This window comes from Haliotis cracherodii, unplaced genomic scaffold (genome assembly GCF_022045235.1).
Source record: "Haliotis cracherodii isolate W230 unplaced genomic scaffold, xgHalCrac1.p SCAF_6, whole genome shotgun sequence".
Lineage (NCBI taxonomy): Eukaryota > Metazoa > Mollusca > Gastropoda > Lepetellida > Haliotidae > Haliotis > Haliotis cracherodii.
In genome coordinates, this window is record NW_027266319.1 from 40,939,415 (window position 1) to 40,958,184 (window position 18,770).

The 18,770-nt window shown below is 42.6% G+C and overlaps 1 protein-coding gene across 1 annotated transcript; it reads left to right on the plus strand.

Moving 5' to 3' along the window:
- Positions 1-213: 213 nt before the first annotated feature.
- Positions 214-16,874, plus strand: LOC139446105 (uncharacterized). Its single transcript, XM_071227382.1, has 5 exons — positions 214-255; positions 1,064-1,142; positions 7,300-7,351; positions 14,105-14,350; positions 16,096-16,874. The coding sequence occupies exons 2-5, from the start codon at positions 1,065-1,067 to the stop codon at positions 16,158-16,160; spliced, it is 441 nt and encodes a 146-aa protein (XP_071083483.1). The 5' UTR covers positions 214-255; position 1,064; the 3' UTR covers positions 16,161-16,874.
- The last annotated feature ends 1,896 nt before the right edge of the window (positions 16,875-18,770 follow it).

The window sequence follows — 18,770 nt, forward strand, 5'->3', positions numbered from 1 at the left end:
CTGCCTCTCCATGTCACGGTGATGTGTAGTTTATTGCTTGTGCGAGTGTCAGTTACAGGCAGATTCAACCGTCATAATAAATACATGGAGGCAACATTCACGATGGATATGACACCCGTCTGGTCGGATGTGTTTGTTAGGCTGTATTTCAACAAGGCTGTAGTCCAGGGCTGTAGTCCAGGGCGTGTTCCAGCAGTTTGGATTGAGTTAAATCTTTCAACCCCAGGGCAGAGTATCGAATGGTGATGCATATGGGTAGGTTACGTGTTTCGCTAGGTCCTATGCATGTAGACGGAGAAGGTCAGTCTCGGTTATATAGTGCATTATTATACGAGCATGTATTTCATACTGATTTTACGAAATGAATGTCAGAATTCTTGTATTTCCCGAGCGAGAGCGAGTGTAATACATGAATTCTTTCACGAGTTTAGTAAAATCAGTGTGATACACCTGAGAGTGTAACAATTTCTTTGTTAGACACTATTTCTTAATTCTTTTTTAGTTCCCCTTTAAGAAAATGCACTGATCACGACTGCCGTCGTAGAACACCACAATTGTCGAGTGTCGTCCACATGACGTAAGCAATACACTGGTGCGCGTGAAGTGATCTGTGACTAGTGCACATACGATTGTTATGAGGTTATTTCTAACCTTAAAGTAGAAAAGTGTAATATATCTTCATTCTGATAAATACACTGAACCCATTTGCTACCAGTTTCGTTTTAAGCCGGATATAACTGGCACAACCTAAAATAGCGGTTCAATCTTGTTACACTCGTAAGCCAGAGAAATCGGGTGATCAGAGAAAGGGACATGGTAACGTCATTCCCGAAACGAAACTTTGGAGGCTCGACTCCAGGGTACTCCAACTTGGAATGTATATAGACCAGCATGGGCGCGGTTGTACAAAACAGCCTCAGCGCTACGGCTGTCGCAAGTCTATGTAAAGGTATCGGTGTTACGATCACCTACGGGCTATGATAGCTTTGTACAACGACACCCAAGATAATAGAGGATGGGAGAAGGTTTGACCTGTATTTAATTCTGTTGTCCTTGTTTTCAGTATGACCTTCTGGTCCCGCTATGACCCGGTCAGCCAGCCCAGAGGGAACACTGACCACTGGTCAAACATGAAAACAAGGGTGAGTGTAAGCTGCAGTGCCTTCTTCCTAGGGACCCTCCATCAAACTTAACTTGAAACATTTAGTCAGAATGCTGACCAACCTCGTCATTTAGAATGAGTGAGTGAGTGAGTGAGTTGGGTTTAACGCCGCCGCTGACAAACCTAGAAACATAATCGGGGCGAACCGGAATTCGAACCCACAATCATCGGTTTCTGGCGTGCCCAAGGGACGCAACTCTGCACAGCGAATTGCGGCGCCTTAGACGACTGGGCCACCCGTGCCCCTCGTCATTTTAAAATACATTACACTTGGGTATTCTTCGACGGGTACTCACGGTAACTGTCATCTTTTACAAATAGTCGGAAAGGAGTTCATAATCTATTCTGTAAACACGTAGATGAGCAAACGGGCCCCCAAAACTGAACATAACGTTATTATACACTTATGACGAGGTTCGATTGTTCATAAATGGAACACCTTTACTAATGGTGTTCTCGTGCCTACAATCAGTTCTTATGTTAAATTGTGATATAACAGAAAGTCAACGTTCTTTTATAATACACGCCTCCATTTAAGGAAGTCATCGGGCGATACCCACAGGGTATTAAACAGATGCCCATGCCCATTTCATTCATCTGAAATCTTATTAAATTTTGTCAACATGATATATGGCACAGGTTTTGCAACTCGAATAACACTCAGTGTGATATTCATCGCTATTGTTGAAGTATTTGTTGTATAAACGACAGCTTTTCAACACCAAAACCAGAACATATTATTACGCACGGCCTCAAATCTTTAGTACTGTTCACTGTCGTCATATCTTGTTCAGTGTGGTATTTTTACAATTTCCATTTGAACCATATCAAATTTGTGATATATGTCTGTGCAAAGTTGATTAAAAATTATTTGGAAAGTAAGAAGGTTGATCTATGGTTATGCCTAACTTCTCACCACCATCAAATTACGTTCATAAAAACAGACAGTGTACTTATAGAACTGCGTATAGGAATTACCATATCAATAACAGTAGAACGCCCGTTTCACTCACGTCACCTAAGACCTGTAGAATTTACAAGAAGACATTCCATGGTGGAATATTTAAAATCTCTTTGGTTTTGTTCACTATGACAATAAACAGGTTTAGTGTCAACATTCTGTACAATGACTCGCACAATACGTCCTTCTTATCGGGATGTTTATCACTGCCTATGAAAGTGACATTATTAACGCGAGCACGTCTTGAATTGCAATAAGGGCTGATTGATATATATACTGTTGATAAAGACCGTTTCCTTGAGGGTCATAACAGGTTATTACTTGAATCAAAATGTAGTCTTGGCGGAGACAATCAAATGTGCGGGGTCGAGCAGATTCAGAGGACTAGCGGCAGTTTATATATCACGAGAAGTGCCGAGTGTCACTATCGGCGTGGTAGGGGAGCTAGACCCTGGGCAGCAGGTGAGTGGGTGTATGCATATTGTTTTACGCCACAGTCAGCATAAGTGCATTTATAGGACCGCGGATTGTATAGAGTCGTGCCTTGGCAAGACAATCCAGTTGTTGATAAGTATAGGAAACGATCAGCGCGAACGTTCAGATCCCAGATGGTAAACGCAGCACGGGTTTCCCTGTCGTTTATCACATCCATTGCATCCCTTAGGCGTGCCAGAAACATATGATCCCCCTGACTGTGTTTGTAGATTTGTCATTTCCATGCTTATGGGTTTCACCAAAGTGGTGAACGTCTACGACCTTCATACCTTAGTTCTTTCCTCCCATATATAAAAGAGTATGCTCTGTGATATAATTGAAATATTTTTCAAAGCGGCGTGAAGCACTACTGACTCACAGAATGTAATTCTTTTTAAAAAAGCTATCCCAGTTTAAGATAAGCAATGGAGACCAATTCTGTCGTGAAATGCGCACAGGGTTTGGCGTATAGCGTAGTTTAAACGTCTTATGAGGTTGTCCATTTTGGTCTGATGTCCGTATGAGTTAGTAGTACCCCTGTCTGGCGACATTCAGGGGATACAATATGGACTGGTCGGCTTGGAGTCGTACGGAACTCGTACCGTGTATGAGTGACTAACTATGTTACATTGCGGCAAGGTAAAGCAGGCATCTGTCGTGACTATAACAAGCACTAACAGACACTAAACACACATGCGCGCGAACACAGACACTTAACATACACAGACATACAACACACGCGCACAACACAGACACAACACGAACACATACACAGAGTAATTTTGTACGTGACGTTTAACCCCACTTTACCCCGCCTCGCATGTAAGGTTGAAAGTTGTATGTTCTTCAACGTGAGCAAGGACTAGGTCGCCGTCAGGAACATCAAATGTGAACTTCACAACGTACACCATGATTGGGAATGGAATCAGAAGGCCTTCACCCTTAGGCTTCCAACTGCCCAAATAGATTTAGAAGCGACTTTTGAAAAATAAATATTTAGGTACATTGTTTTTGGATATTTATGGATCAAATGGTCCATTATCAATGAAATGATGAACTTGGTGTAAAAGAGTAATCGAGTTTATTTCACCGCCCTAAAGTTCAGTACATATAAGGTCTGGGGACTACATTTATAAAAGAATGGGATCGTTCCTAGTACGCCTGAAGCATGCGGGTGCAAGTCCTCGCTTTGCATAACGATTGTAGCACGACCACCGGCTCAGCTACTTTCACATGGACGTGAGGGCACGGGTGGCCCAGTCGTCTGGGGCGCCGCGATTCGCTGTGTAGAGTTGCGTCCCTTTGGTACGCCAGAAACCTATGATTGTGGGTTCGAATTCCGGTTCGCCACGATTATGTTTCTAGGTTTATCAGCACCATACCCGTGGGTTTCACCGAAATGGTAAACGTCTGAGACCTGCATCACTTCGGGCTTTCCTCCCACATTAAGCTGACATGCCGTGATATAACTGGAATCCTTTTAAAGCGGCGTTAAACCCAACTCACTCACTCACAGCCTATATTAATGATGTCCATCGCACGAATGTATATACTGGTCTACAATTATTGACGCTTGATGTAACGGTTGTCTGTGCAGTTTACTGACTGGTGTGTACAGTCCATATGCGAAGCATAAACAAGACCTAACTATACATGTCAATCGTACGTTACCGAGTTTGTATATATCTTTGTACATATCACAAATGCCGTAGATCCCCGATCCGTACATCTCGTCTTCCGGGTGTTAGAATCTGGAAAAAAAAATTTCAGATCGATGCCGAACAGTCAGATTTATAGAAAGTTTAATAAAAAAAAAATCTACTTCATAGACCAGTACATCTTACAAAACAGAATTTAATAAAACTATTATTGTCAAACTGGTGCAGGAAGTATATCAGTATCATTTATATTTGACATTTATACAGTGTACAATAAAACAAATTCCAGACACTGCATAACAATAAACTGATCAATCATCCCTCACTCGTATTGCTAGGCTTAGTATGTTCGTATGACTTTAAGACTGCAATCACTTGTCTCCTCGAAAAGATTAACGACATTTAAAACTTCATCAATAATATTGACCCAACCCGGCAATAAAAAGTCGGAGGAAGCAATAAAACCAGATCGGCAAACACGTACACTGAATGCATCAAACAGACGGAAAGTGACACTTTCTCTGTGTTCATTTATAAAGCCAGTGAATTCAAAATTTCGATCAAGAGGAATCTCATCCATTTCGGCGACGTACCCTGTCAGTGAGCATTGTGGTTGTGATTTGTACACTAAGCTCTTACCGCCGATGTAATGCCCAATAGAATACAGCGTTGTGTCAGTGATAGAATATGCTCACGGAGCGACGATAACTCCCTGGTAGAATTACCCCGTGTGGCAGCTTTGTCGCTGGCAACAATGAGCCCAAGAATCCGCTCGTGAATTCTCAGTTGTTAAATGTAATCTTTTGTTCTGCTATATGGCTGCCTACAGATCAGCGATCTACGGGATTAAAGTTTGTGAGGATTATCGGTTTTGGCAGATTGTTTCCTAAGACCATGAGTGGGAATTTTGTCACTCGTTGAATCATCAATAGTCCTAGATTACAGCTGTCACGCTTGCCCATACGTTGTGTCGGAACGTGGGAGACTCGGTGGTGGCCTAACACAGAGCTAGACCATGCATGCCTACTTGGTGAGTGTTAACACAAGCCATCTGTACAACGGCCGGCGAGCTGGTCGCAGATTTACTGTTGTGAGAAATACGCCAGTAAACATAGATAAGCCTCACTTATTTGATTGTATATTAAGATTATAAATATACATCTGAAAGAAATATCATTCCAAATGTATAATCCGAGCATATGTATATTTAGGTACTACCGTGTATGTTAGAATGAGATTGTTCGATGTAATCGGGAAAAGCATCCTCTGTTGTTGACTCCAGATCGGATAACGTAACTGAGAGCCATCTCACAGATTCCCATTCATATATTATCGATTTATATGAATGTTTTCCATCGCCATTTGCAACTTCTGTCCATGAAAAGTTCTTCTTGGATCGCCCTCTATAAATGTCAAATGTAATTGACACTGACATAATTGCCGGACCCCTCTCCCTCGCATGAATCGGTCTTCGGCAACCCATGCTTGTCGTAAGAGGCGACCAACGGGATCGGATGGTCAGACTCGCTGACTTGCTTGATGCATGTGATCGTATCCCAAATGCGTAGGAAAATGCTCATGATGTCAGTCCCTGGATGTTCTGATCCAGACTCGATTAAAGACAGACCGCCGTCATATAGCTGAGTGCGACGTTAAACGACAAACAAAATCGTATAAGGTCGTTATAAATTGTCCAAATGACCGTCTAAGGTCAAAGTCAGTGGTTCGTTTTCTTGAATCTGTCATAACAGTAATATGACCATAATGATTCTTACAAAGCTGAATTCCCTGATTCCCAATCGTGCATTGCTTAAGTCCACCTAGGGACTGAATAGATATAAACATTTATACGCATCGATCAGCAGCGGTATGAAATTTAATCAATAGACTCAAAACGGTCGCGATGTAGGCTGTTCTCACACAGACATTCCCAGATCAGGGATTCTTCGGGTTTGGCTCTACAAACATCTTTCACAAACATGTACTGTAAATGAAATTTGACTCTATTTCTTGATCAGTTATTGACTTATTATATTTCCTTTTGCATATTTAATGAACGCTAGTATCGGATCCTTGTTGTCGGGATATGCACCGAATAGCAGTTCGTAAAGCACTGCCTCCGTTTCACCTTCCCGAGGCAAAGGAGTTACTTTTGTAGTCAGTTAACTCCCTTCCCTCGGGATTTAAAAGAGAATGGAGTTATATAAGGATCATGTTCCCGAGGCAAGTGAGTTAACTGACTATAAAAGTTCAGTTTCCACCCTTGCTGAACTAGGCTGGGATTACTGGGCTCGATCGGAGCACCACCAGTGGCTATTACGAGTTATGTCCCTTCTAAGCCGCTCCCATGGACCAATCAGATTCCACCTCTCGTATCACTTGCATTTGTTTCAAACAAAACGGCGGCGCCCAGTCAAGACGATCTGATCGATAATCAAGATCTATATTGTGATAAAACGTGTCTTACATCGCCAAATACATCAAATCACGTGAGCACCTTGATTAAAAACATGAAAAATTTAGAAAATATCTGTTGACAAGGAGTTAGCGGTGCACATGTGTTGCAAATCCTGCAATCGACCGAAATCTGCTTGACAGTTTACGATCCGGATTACGATTTCGGTGCGCGATTTTGATTGGACTATGCATAGACTTGTTAGTCCAGCCAAAATGTAACTCCATAATACTGGACTTTTAAAGTCATTTGACTCACTTGCCTCGGGAAGATGTATAAGGATACAATCGATATCTACATCTTTCTCCCGTACAGGATTAAGAAGTTTCATTAAGGTATACGGAATTTCCTGGGCTGATTGAGGGAACGTGTCTGTTGTAACGTGATCGGACGGAGTCTCGCAGCTGACTGCATGGTCGAAGTCAGTACTACTTCGTTACGGTGTTAATGGCGTATCACTTGAAACACTGACACGCAGACCACGTGTACTAACAATACGTTCATATTGATTTGATTTTGTGTTTAGACAGCAAATTATTTCACAAGTTGTTATTATTGATGAACTACAACACCAAGTGTTATGTTGCAGACCAGTATGTTCCGCGTCGATGTGGGAGGCTCGGCTCTTGGGCGAGATGGCGGTAAGTACAGTTAAAAAACACACGCTTATGGCATACGTGTGTTTTGTTTGTTTGTTTTTGAACGTCGCACTCAGCATATTTCAGCTATATAATGTCGGTCTGTAAATAATCGAGTCTGGACCAATGATTGATATCATGAGCATCGATCAAGCATGGGAAGACCAATTGTAATCTAGATCCACACGGGTGGTTATATGTATGTTGTAGTATAGATCTAACAATAGCTTCTGAAGTAGATCCTGCTGTACATCCCGGAAAAAATGTCCCCGTGTTATGTGCTGGTTGTAAGAACCGACAAAAGTTTGTTTGTTTGTTTGTTTAACGCCACACTCCATATTCCAGCTATATGGCGGTGGTTTGTAAATAATCGAGTCTGTACCAGACAATCCTGTGATTGATGTGAGCATCGGTCTACGCAAATGGGATCTCATGACGTACCAAGTCAGCGAGTCAGCTTCCCAAAACGATCTTACTGTAACGCAGGCCTACAATAGTTGTACATAGCGCTAAAATCGCTCTTTGGAACGACACCTAGTTCTAATTTGCGACCTCCTCAGTCGCCGCTTTGGCTGGTGTTCTCTCTAATGACGACCCATGAAGATCCGGGATAGAATAGGTCTTCAGCAATCCATGCTTGCCATAAGTGGCCCATGCTTGTCGTAAAAGGCGACTAAAGGGATCGGGTAGTCAGGCTCGCTGATGCATGTTATCATATCCCAGTTGCGTAGATCGGTGCTCATGATATCAATCACTGGATTGTCTTGTCCAGACTCGATTGTTTATAGACCGCCGTCTTGTAGATGGAATGTTGCTGAGTGCGGCGTTAAACAACAAACAAAATCAGTATCAAGTTAAAAGTTGACATCGTTGCAATTCTTCAATATCTATAGTTTCAGTGGACTTATTCGACGGAAGACGTGCTGCTCACATCTGGTTAATTCCATACATTGTGTTTTTTAACCAGAACAAATCAATACCTTTATATATGAACCAGACTTTAACTCCCCAGCAACGACTTCACTAACAATATATACTCAACAACAAACGTTCCTGTGAAACCAATATTTTAGTGTATTTTTCAAACAAGTAAAGTTTGGTTTTCAATATTGTAGTACATGTATGGAATCAAGTCACAAAAACGCAACTGCTACAGAAAAGCATGCATTTCATGCAAAAGTTAACTTTTATGCAAGCCCCATGCATATTAACACCCCCAAATGGGTATAAAACATGAGCGTTAACGGGATTCCATATGCATTGTTTAGCATCGTGCTGACACCCACCACTCAGAAAAACAACAAAATTACGCAATGTATTCAACTTTACGAAACGCTACGCCTTTCCGAAAATGAGCGTCTGCGAGACATTGGTATACTTGAAGCAGGGTCGAGTCAACGTGATGTTGCAAGACAATTTAACGTCCACAGAAACACCATTTGTTGTTTATGGCAACGTTGGCAACAGACGAATGCAGTCAGAGACTGGATTCGAACAACACACCTACGAAATCGATTCCAGCCAGCAGACCCGCCAGACGTCCCATTTTGACAGGAAACCGTCTACAGGGAGCACGTCTACAGTGATGCAGACAGCGTCTACGCTGGACGGCCATGCAGTAGGGACAAGCGCTATTCACTGACGAGTCTCGTTTTCACCTCAGCCACAGCGATGGACGGATTCGAGTGTACCGACGTCGAGGTGAACGTTACGTCAATCATTGTGTCATGGAAGAAGATCGGTTCGGGGGCGGTAGCGTTATAGTATGGGGTGGGATTACAGCAAGACAGAGGACCCGTTTGATAGTGGTGGAGGGAAATCTCAATGGACAGCGCTACCGCGACGAGATCATCGGCCCTGCTGTTTTACCGTTTTTGCGTCGTCATGGCCCAGACACTACCTTTCAACATGCTAACGCCCGGCCTCATATTGTTCGACTTGTTCAGGATTCTTTTTAACTAAACAACGTGAACGTCATCGCCTGGACGGCTCGCTCCCATGATTTCTCACCAATCGCGCACATGTGGGATGTGATGGATCGGCGCCTTCGACGTCAACCACGTGTTCACAGACACTCTAGGAGCTTCGAAACATGCTCCAGCAGATATGGACAGATATCCCACAGGACTTTGTGCGACGCCTGGTCCATTCCACGAGGCGAAGATGTGTTGCTTGCACTCGCTATTGATTTGTAAACGACGTTTACAAAAAAAACGTAACTTTGCATAAAGCTTATTCCATATCACAGGAACTTTTGTTGTAATGCGGACATGTTGGGGTTAACGTTATGTGTGGAAAGAAGGCAGTTAATATGCATGATTGGAAGGTTAACGTACTGATCAGTACTACCACTACTCTATGAGTTTGTGTGTGTGATGGGATGGTGTGTTTTTGTGTGTGATGAGGGTGGTGTGTGTGTGATGGGATGGTGTGTTTGTGTGTGTGATGAGGGTGGTGTGTGTGTGTGTGTGATGAGGGTGGTGTGTGTGTGTGTGTGATGAGGGTGGTGTGTGTGTGTGTGATGAGGGTGGTGTGTGTGTGTGATGAGGGTGGTGTGTGTGATGGGATGGTGTGTGTGTGATGAGGGTGGTGTGTGTGTGTGTGTGATGAGGGTGGTGTGTGTGTGTGATGAGGGTGGTGTGTGTGTGTGATGAGGGTGGTGTGTGTATGTGTGATGAGGGTGGTGTGTGTGTGTGATGAGGGTGGTGTGTGTGATGGGATGGTGTGTGTGTGTGATGAGGGTGGTGTGTGTGTGTGTGATGAGGGTGGTGTGTGTGATGGGATGGTGTGTGTGTGTGTGTGATGAGGGTGGTGTGTGTGTGATGAGGGTGGTGTGTGTGTGTGTGATGAGGGTGGTGTGTGTGTGTGTGATGAGGGTGGTGTGTGTTTGATGAGGGTGGTGTGTGTTTGTGTGTGTGTTGGGATGGTGTGTGTTTGTGTGTGATGAGGGTGGTGTGTGTTTGTGTGTGTGATGAGGGTGGTGTGTGTTTGTGTGTGTGATGGGATGGTGTGTTTGTGTGTGTGATGAGGGTGGTGTTTGTGTGTGTGATGAGGGTGGTGTGTGTTTGTGTGTGTGATGAGGGTGGTGTGTGTTTGATGAGGGTGGTGTGTGTTGGGGTGGTGTGTGTTTGTGTGTGATGAGGGTGGTGTTTGTGTGTGATGAGGGTGGTGTGTGTTTGTGTGTGTGATGGGATGGTGTGTTTGTGTGTGTGATGAGGGTGGTGTTTGTGTGTGTGATGAGGGTGGTGTGTGTGTGTGTGATGAGGGTGGTGTGTGTTTGTGTGTGTGATGAGGGTGGTGTGTGTTTGATGAGGGTGGTGTGTGTTTGTGTGTGTGTTGGGGTGGTGTGTGTTTGTGTGTGATGAGGGTGGTGTGTGTGTGTGATGAGGGTGGTGTGTGTTTGTGTGTGTGATGGGATGGTGTGTTTGTGTGTGTGATGAGGGTGGTGTGTGTGTGTGTGATGAGGGTGAGGGCGTGTGTGCGAGTTTTATCATTAGGTGCGTTAACAGAAATGCTTATCTGTAGTTTTACAAATGTTTCTTGATGTTGCATCTTCGTCGAGTCAATGTTCATAATCAAATCATTAATTCCGCGAAGCTCTACGCGTTTGTCACAGAGAGCAAGACAGCATGGTGGTTATGCATGACAGGCGAACCCTAGCTAGGACACAAGTAGAGATCTCTGGAGGTATTTCACAAGTACCCGCATACTTTAGATGAAGTGTCTTCGGCACCTGTACATACGGAATATCCTTAACATGACGGTCTTGCCTATAGTCCGGGGACTATTTCTGCAAACGCCTTGCCACTTCCCTAATGCATATTCCATGCCGGAGCCATTATACTGCCCTTAACAATCTAAGGCACAGAGTGGTCGTCTTGCTGGCATGGTTTTATAGCCAATGTTGGGATGAGGTTATCGATATAGACACTTCGTGCACGGTTGCGTTTGGCTGGAAGGAGAAAGGGGTGTGATACGTGTGATTAGGCATAAGTTTCAGGGCCTTTATGAATTTTGATACTTGTACTATTCTTGCCGAAGGGCCGCTTTTCATTCACCAGCTGATACCATCAGGCAAAGATGTGTTCATACCATACAAGCAATGGTATTCGTGCATCTGTGTTTGTGACTTTTTCACCCGTCTCTGTTCAAATCTCTCAACCTCAGAAAATATCTTCATTATATACAGGGTTTTCTTGTTTTTATTTTGATGAGTATATGTAAAATATTTTTGCTGGCTCTATATCTTATAAACCAATTACACTGAAAAGAAATTGCATTGCAATATTGGGAGCGGTCGGATAGCCTAGTGGTTAAAGCGTTCGCTCGTCACGCCGAAAACCCGGGTTCGATTCCCGACATGGGTACAATGTGTGAAGCCCATTTCTGGTGTCCCCCGCCGTGATATTGCTGGAATATTGCTAAAAGCGGCGTAAAACCATAGTCACTCACTCACTCATTGCAATATTGATCACGTCCACGTGAGGCATAACGTTGTCTTCCCCAGTTTCACTCGAATTACTCTATACAGATGTCCCCAAGAAGTCAGTCAGTGCACCTGCGTAAGAATTGTGAAGTACAGCACAGTTGTGTGAGAGATAGGCAATAGACATGGATTAAACCGTTCCTGACAGGTGATTGATTGAAAGTTACCCTCGCAGTGCTCGGTAATTGAGCATGCGTGTTCACTGCCCATATACCCGAACATCGCACCGTTAAATATTGGGTAACTGATAATTAACGTCAGTCTGGTACTTGGGAGATAGTGGGCAGTAGCAGGGATCCAGACTCGCGTAGGTAAGGAAACCAACCATTGTCAACGCTTCCTGCAAAATATATCGTTTGAAAATTATGCTATTGTATCATTTACCGGTCAATACGAAGGCGAACCAACACCATGTTATTGCCATGACTTGACTTTACAGCAGGCCGTTTATCATCCTAACGTCACGTGTTCACAGTTTGTTTGTTTGTCGTTTAACGCCGCACTCAGCAATAGTCCAGTTATATGACGGCGGTCTGTAAATAATCGAGTCTGGATCATACAGTTATTCGACTCTTTCGACAGGCATAGTCGCCTTTTACGGCAAGCATGGGTTGCTGGAGACCTATTCTACCCCGGATCTTCACGGGTGGCTCGATCGGGTGGTAAGAAATTGGAGTTCACAGATAGGGTTTGACAGTGTAATAGTAATTCGAAAATATTTAAAAACAATATATACTAGTTTTCGTGGTGTTTGCCCTGACGTGGAAACCGACGTATAGTCAATGTACTCCGCAAGGGAAACCACGATAGCTGTATCTATATGACGACAGAGTTGATGGATTTCGACTGCTCTATTCATTCCGTGCAACGTTTTGGTTTTATATTAAACAAGGGCTTGTTTGATAAGGGTACTTGCATCTGTAACGGAAGGTATGAGGGCCTGCTTGATTAGGGTACTTGGATCTGGTACGAAATACATAAGGGCTTGCTTGATTGGGGTACTAGCATCTGTCACGAAAGGCATAAGTGCCTGCTTGATTAGGATACTAGCATCTGTAACGAAATGCATAAGTGCCTGCTTGATTAGGGTACTAGCATCTGTAACGAAATGCATAAGTGCCTGCTTGATTAGGGTACTAGCATCTGGTACGAAAGGCATAAGGGCTTCCTTGATTAGGGTACGAGCATCTGTAACGAAAGTCATAAGGGCTTGCTTGGTGAAGGTACTATCATCTGGTACGAAAGTCATAAGGGCTTGCTTGGTGAAGGTACTATCATCTGTAATGAAAGTCATAAGGGCTTGCTTGGTGAAGGTACTATCATCTGTAATGAAAGTCATAAGGGCTTGCTTGGTGAAGGTACTATCATCTGTAACGAAAGTCATAAGGGCTTGCTTGGTGAAGGTACTATCATCTGGTACGAAAGTCATAAGGGCTTGCTTGGTGAAGGTACTATCATCTGTAATGAAAGTCATAAGGGCTTGCTTGGTGAAGGTACTATCATCTGTAATGAAAGTCATAAGGGCTTGCTTGGTGAAGGTACTATCATCTGTAACGAAAGTCATAAGGGCTTGCTTGGTGAAGGTACTATCATCTGTAACGAAAGTCATAAGGACTTGCTTGGTGAAGGTACTATCATCTGGTACGAAAGTCATAAGGGCTTGCTTGGTGAAGGTACTATCATCTGTAACGAAAGTCATAAGGGCTTGCTTGGTGAAGGTACTATCATCTGTTACGAAAGTCATAAGGGCTTGCTTGGTGAAGGTACTATCATCTGTTACATAAGGCGCAACTTGTTGTTTGATTATTGGTTCTAGCATAAAAACAGGAGACGATGGCTATGGATTATGAACGAAAATTGGTATTCAGTTTCGGGTCATAGGTGATGTTGTATTTAGAAAATAACGTCAGTTTTCCTCAGAGCTAAAAGGCCTTAGACGCAAAGAATGTTGTTTTACAAGTGTCTTCCTGCACAAAACACCAGTTCGTAGCAATAACTAGGATTCATATTTGAACAAGAAAGTTATCAAATATTGAGTCGTATTTGTGTCACTAAATGTTGGACAAATACCGATTATCGTCGACTTGGATATTTCCAGAAATGAAACGTATAATGATGATTAATCCCTCTGTAAACACGTGACAGGAAGTCTGTGAGAAATCCAGCTGATGTTTCTTTACCATGTAGAGACTTTTTGCGTGTCAGTACCAATTAGGACACATGAGGATATGTGATTTACAGGCACTGTAGTGTGATTTCTTCATCTGCAGATGCAACGACGTCATGGTTGAGCCCGTCGACCGGCTTCGACTGGTCCATGGGGGGCAACCGACGACTCGCCAACCAGTCTTTCGACGACCACATTCACGGGAGTCTCCAGGGCAATGTGCCAGGGAGTTACGACAAGTTGAGGTCCAGGACGACACTGCCCGACATTACACTGAGGAACTCGTACCAAGATAGGGCCAAGGAGGGATTCAGGTACTGGTTGATGGAGAAGCCCAAGCCTACTTCATGTAAGTATAGAGTGAGTGAGGGTTTAACGCCGCTTTGAACGGTATTTCAGCTTGATGTGAGAGGGAAACCCAAACTAGTGCAAATCGTTACATGTTTACCACTCTAGGGAAACCCATGAGCACTGTATGGTGCTAACAAACCTAGAAAAACAATCAGGGCGAATCTGGGAATCTGACCCACGATCATAAATTCCTAACACCCCTAAGGGACGCAACTCTACACGGGGGTGTTCTGCAACACAATTGACTACATCTGTATCAGTTCCCAGTATAAGTTTGCAAGTTGTGATTGCTCATTAAAGTATACCATTTCCTTTTGTGACACAATTATTTTTAGAAGTATTCAAAATTTCAACCATGTAAAAGTGAGCCATGCTCCAAACTAGGCGAAATGTGCTCCTGGTGGTCCCCATGCTGTAAGAGTGGCCGAGACAAACTTCCTTTACGCCATAGTCTACGATCAGTTTTCTTTATCACCACTGCTTGCACAGGAACTCGTTATTGGTCAGTAAATAAAAATATATACCCCCCTATATGTAAAACTCTACTTACATATAGGGGGTATATATTTTTATTCTCTACTTACATATAGGGGGTATATATTTTTATTTACTGACCAATAACGAGTTCCTGTGACTGCTTGTCAATAATCGAATTGGAAACCCAGCGGTTGCAGTCTTGGTATATCCAGCTAAGTCAGACACTGTAACCGCCCAATACTCACTTTCGCTGGTCCTTAGGACAAGCATAAATGTTATTTTTGCCACAGGAACTCGTTATTGGCAGTAAATAAAAATATATACCCCCTATATGTAAGTTGAGAATTCTCTACTTACATATAGGGTGTATATATTTTTCTTTAATGACCAATAACGAGTTCCTGTGATCTTTGCCCAACATCTTCCCCAAGCACCTCACAGCGATAGCCCGTTCGCGGAGCTCTCAATAATCGTTTACGTTGAAATGGGTCGAGAGTGTAACGAAGGTGTCACGCGCTGGGAAGGAGCTTGCATCTTCCCGAGGCAAGGGAGTTAACTGACTACAGAAGGAAACTGGACTTTTATTGTGAGTTAACGCCCTTGCCACGGGAATATGTACCCCAAGGCAGAGGTTGTTGACCTCAAACCCTCGGTTACCTTGCCAAAATTAGTATAAGATATAGCCGTCATATTGCTGACTGCGACTATGCTGCACTTGCTGCCATTTCACGATTAACGCAGAATGTTGAACATGCTCGGATCCGGACGGGGTGTGCACTGCCCCGTCCCGCCCCCTTTGTGCAGCTTCCACCATTACAACATAACAACCAACTCCTTTGGGGATTTTTTTTCAACCAAAACAAACCGACTGAACAATCCATGTGTGTCCTTGTGATTACAAAAAGCACCCACCCATTTGAAACAAGCTGTTACCTTATTGCTGTAGGGACTATACTTGATTTCTCGCCATGTAAATGTCTGATAGCTGTCATTATTAATTAATTAATTAAATATAATATCCAAACATCCTTGCATAGTCTGTCATGCAGTCTCTGAAACTAATATATCCAATAAAGCCCATCAAAGTCTATAATATTTGGCAAGTCTAAATTACTGCAGTCTCATAAAATGGAGAAAGTCTCTAGGCTCATTTTAATTATAATTGTATAAGTTTAATTTAACAACTGTTTATTTCTGTAAAATATGTTCATTTCAGAGACTTGATGTTAGTGTTATCCTTGCACTGATTTCGTTTTTCTATTGCAGACGGCAGGTATGGGATTGGATCCTTTAAGACGGTGCTAGGCGTTGGCAACGCCCCAAGAACATAGGAAAGCACACCATGAAGCTGATTACATCATGATTTTACTAGCGCTTTGCCAATCATCAAGCTCTGGATCGCAGCGGATAGAGAATTACGAGTTGAAATTATGGGATGCGCTTCTTACCCAAATCATGTTATTATGCAAGATAAAATCCAGCCTTTGGTGTAATTCCATAACAGATATGGCATTTATAACCTCGTGACAACGCATGTGAAGGATACTATAATCTGGTGTAATCACGAGGTTCACCAATAGCTCAAGTGTGGACACCTATGGTGTTATATAGCTGAGCCTGTATAGGTATGTTAATGTGTTCCTTATAATGTGTTCCAAGTCATATATTCCGTCCTGACAAAAACTGCCAAAATGATTTTACCAAAGTGGGACTGTTGTTTCTTTCTTCTCCGTCCATATTGCGTACTGAACTGTTGTATCCGGAGATGGCGATGCTGTTTAACATACACTTGGAAACACGTTAAGCACCACTCCTTCCTTATTCTCCTATATTCCTAACTTCTCTGTAGATTTTGGGAATATCTACACGTGACATTGATCTTATTTCTACAAGTATCAAAGACACCACCGATGCCTAACAGCTAATAATGAAAACACTCTAGATGGTCGCAAAGACTGGATCAAATAGTTGTCAAATAGCTATTGCCATAGTAACCTAACATTGGTCAATTACATAAACAATTTGTTTCTGTAATTCAGTATGAGTATGCCACCTTATATTATTTTTTATTTTCTTAAAATCACCTTGTAATCAAATCAGATGTGTTTCGTTGAAAAACAAATGCATGATAAGAATTTTTTTCGAATGGCTTAGAAATGTATGGAAATATATGAGTTATCGGTGCTTAATAAATTTCCATGCGTATTTTTGTATGTTGTACAGAATATGTAATAGGTGTACATAGATTCAGGGCTCTTGACTTCGAGGGACTTTGTTAGATGCTGCTTCCTGTTAGTTTTGCAAAGAAATGAACTTTTCAAGACTTGCAGATATTATGAAAATATATGATTAACATCACGGAACATCCCCGGACTACACTGTACCGGTAGTCGTGTGGACCTTTCGTCGTTTCCAAAAACCAGTTCGAGGTTCTTTCTTTTACGTTCCACATTTTGGATGCCAAGTCGGAGCAGAGGTCAACCTGTAGACGAAGACTCGAGGTTCTCCCTGTGCAGTAGTGTGTATGTGTTGTAGTAACCCGCGTTATATAGGGGTCGGGCGCAGTCCCTCTTCTTACAGAGCCCAAGGGGACCCCATACCGAATCAGTATTACTGACTGTATATAGAAGTTTGTGTGTGATTAGCTTATGTTTTCAAACTGCACTGTATGAAATGCAAATAATATATTAAGATGCATTTGAGCTTAACTGATGTTGAAAACTCTAATTGCAACTTTCGTTGAATAAACGTCTTATTCGTAGATTGCAGCGTTACAAACTGATGTTTCTTTTTGACAAAATCGGTTAACTTCGTTTCTTGTTCGAGGAACTGAGTTATCAGAGCCCGTGTTTCGCCATAACATTACACTGAGGTTCATAAACGTTTTGCAAATCAAAGCGTTTTAAACGCATAAACATAATGTTGTTAGGTGTCGTTGGAAACGTTTCCATAACGGCAGAAAACAGAATGTTGAATAGTGATCGCTTTGATAGGTCCCTCAAGTCGAGACAGTAGAAGTTGACAGTTTAATAAAAGAATCAGTAGAGTCGAGCACAGAACATGTAGTATACACGTAGTGACAGGGACTGAAACCAAGTTTTCAGCCCTAGCTGTAAATCTGTCGTATATTTATTAATGAATGAAAATACTTTAGTTATATCATTTATAAAGAATAAACTTGCTTAATGAAATAATGTTGTCGTCCTTTTAAATGAAATCAGACCCGTGAAGATCCTGGTTAGATTCGGCGGTCTTCAGCAATTGTCGTAACTATCGGGAAAAGGTTGTCAGGATCGCTGACTTGGTTGATGCATGTCATCGTATCCCAAATGCGTAGATGCTCGGGATGTCAATCACTGGATGGTCTGGTCCAGACCCCATTTGTTAGAGTCCGCTGTCATACAGCTGGAAGATTGCGGGGTTCGGCGTTACACAGCAAACAAACACAATCATATCAGGTGTCTCGCATTATCTGTATTAAAATGTCGATGAAAACAATAGAATTTTGCAAATTTGATCTTAAAGAACAACTGACTTGAGATAATTGAACATGACCTGCCCTCCCCGTCTCATGTCGAATTCGATTGTCCAATAATTCTGTTTTTGGTTTTGGGTGTTAATTCCGTTTTCTGCCATATGACGGCGGGTTGTAAATATTAGTAATCATCCAGAACCAGACAATCCGGTGATTGATATATGAGCAACGAGGGGCAAGCACCCACTTTACCGAGCCTGACCACCCGATCCATTTTGTCGCCTCTTATGACCAGCAGAGGTCCCGGAGGATCTGTTGTAATCCTGAACTTACACCTGGGTTCACACAACCCTTTAAAGCAGCTGCAATCTGTACAAAAACATTAAGAAAAAAAAAAAGTGCATGTGTATCATTCAATTTTCGATATCCTTTCTCGAAATCCTTTTTATCCACTTACATAACTGGA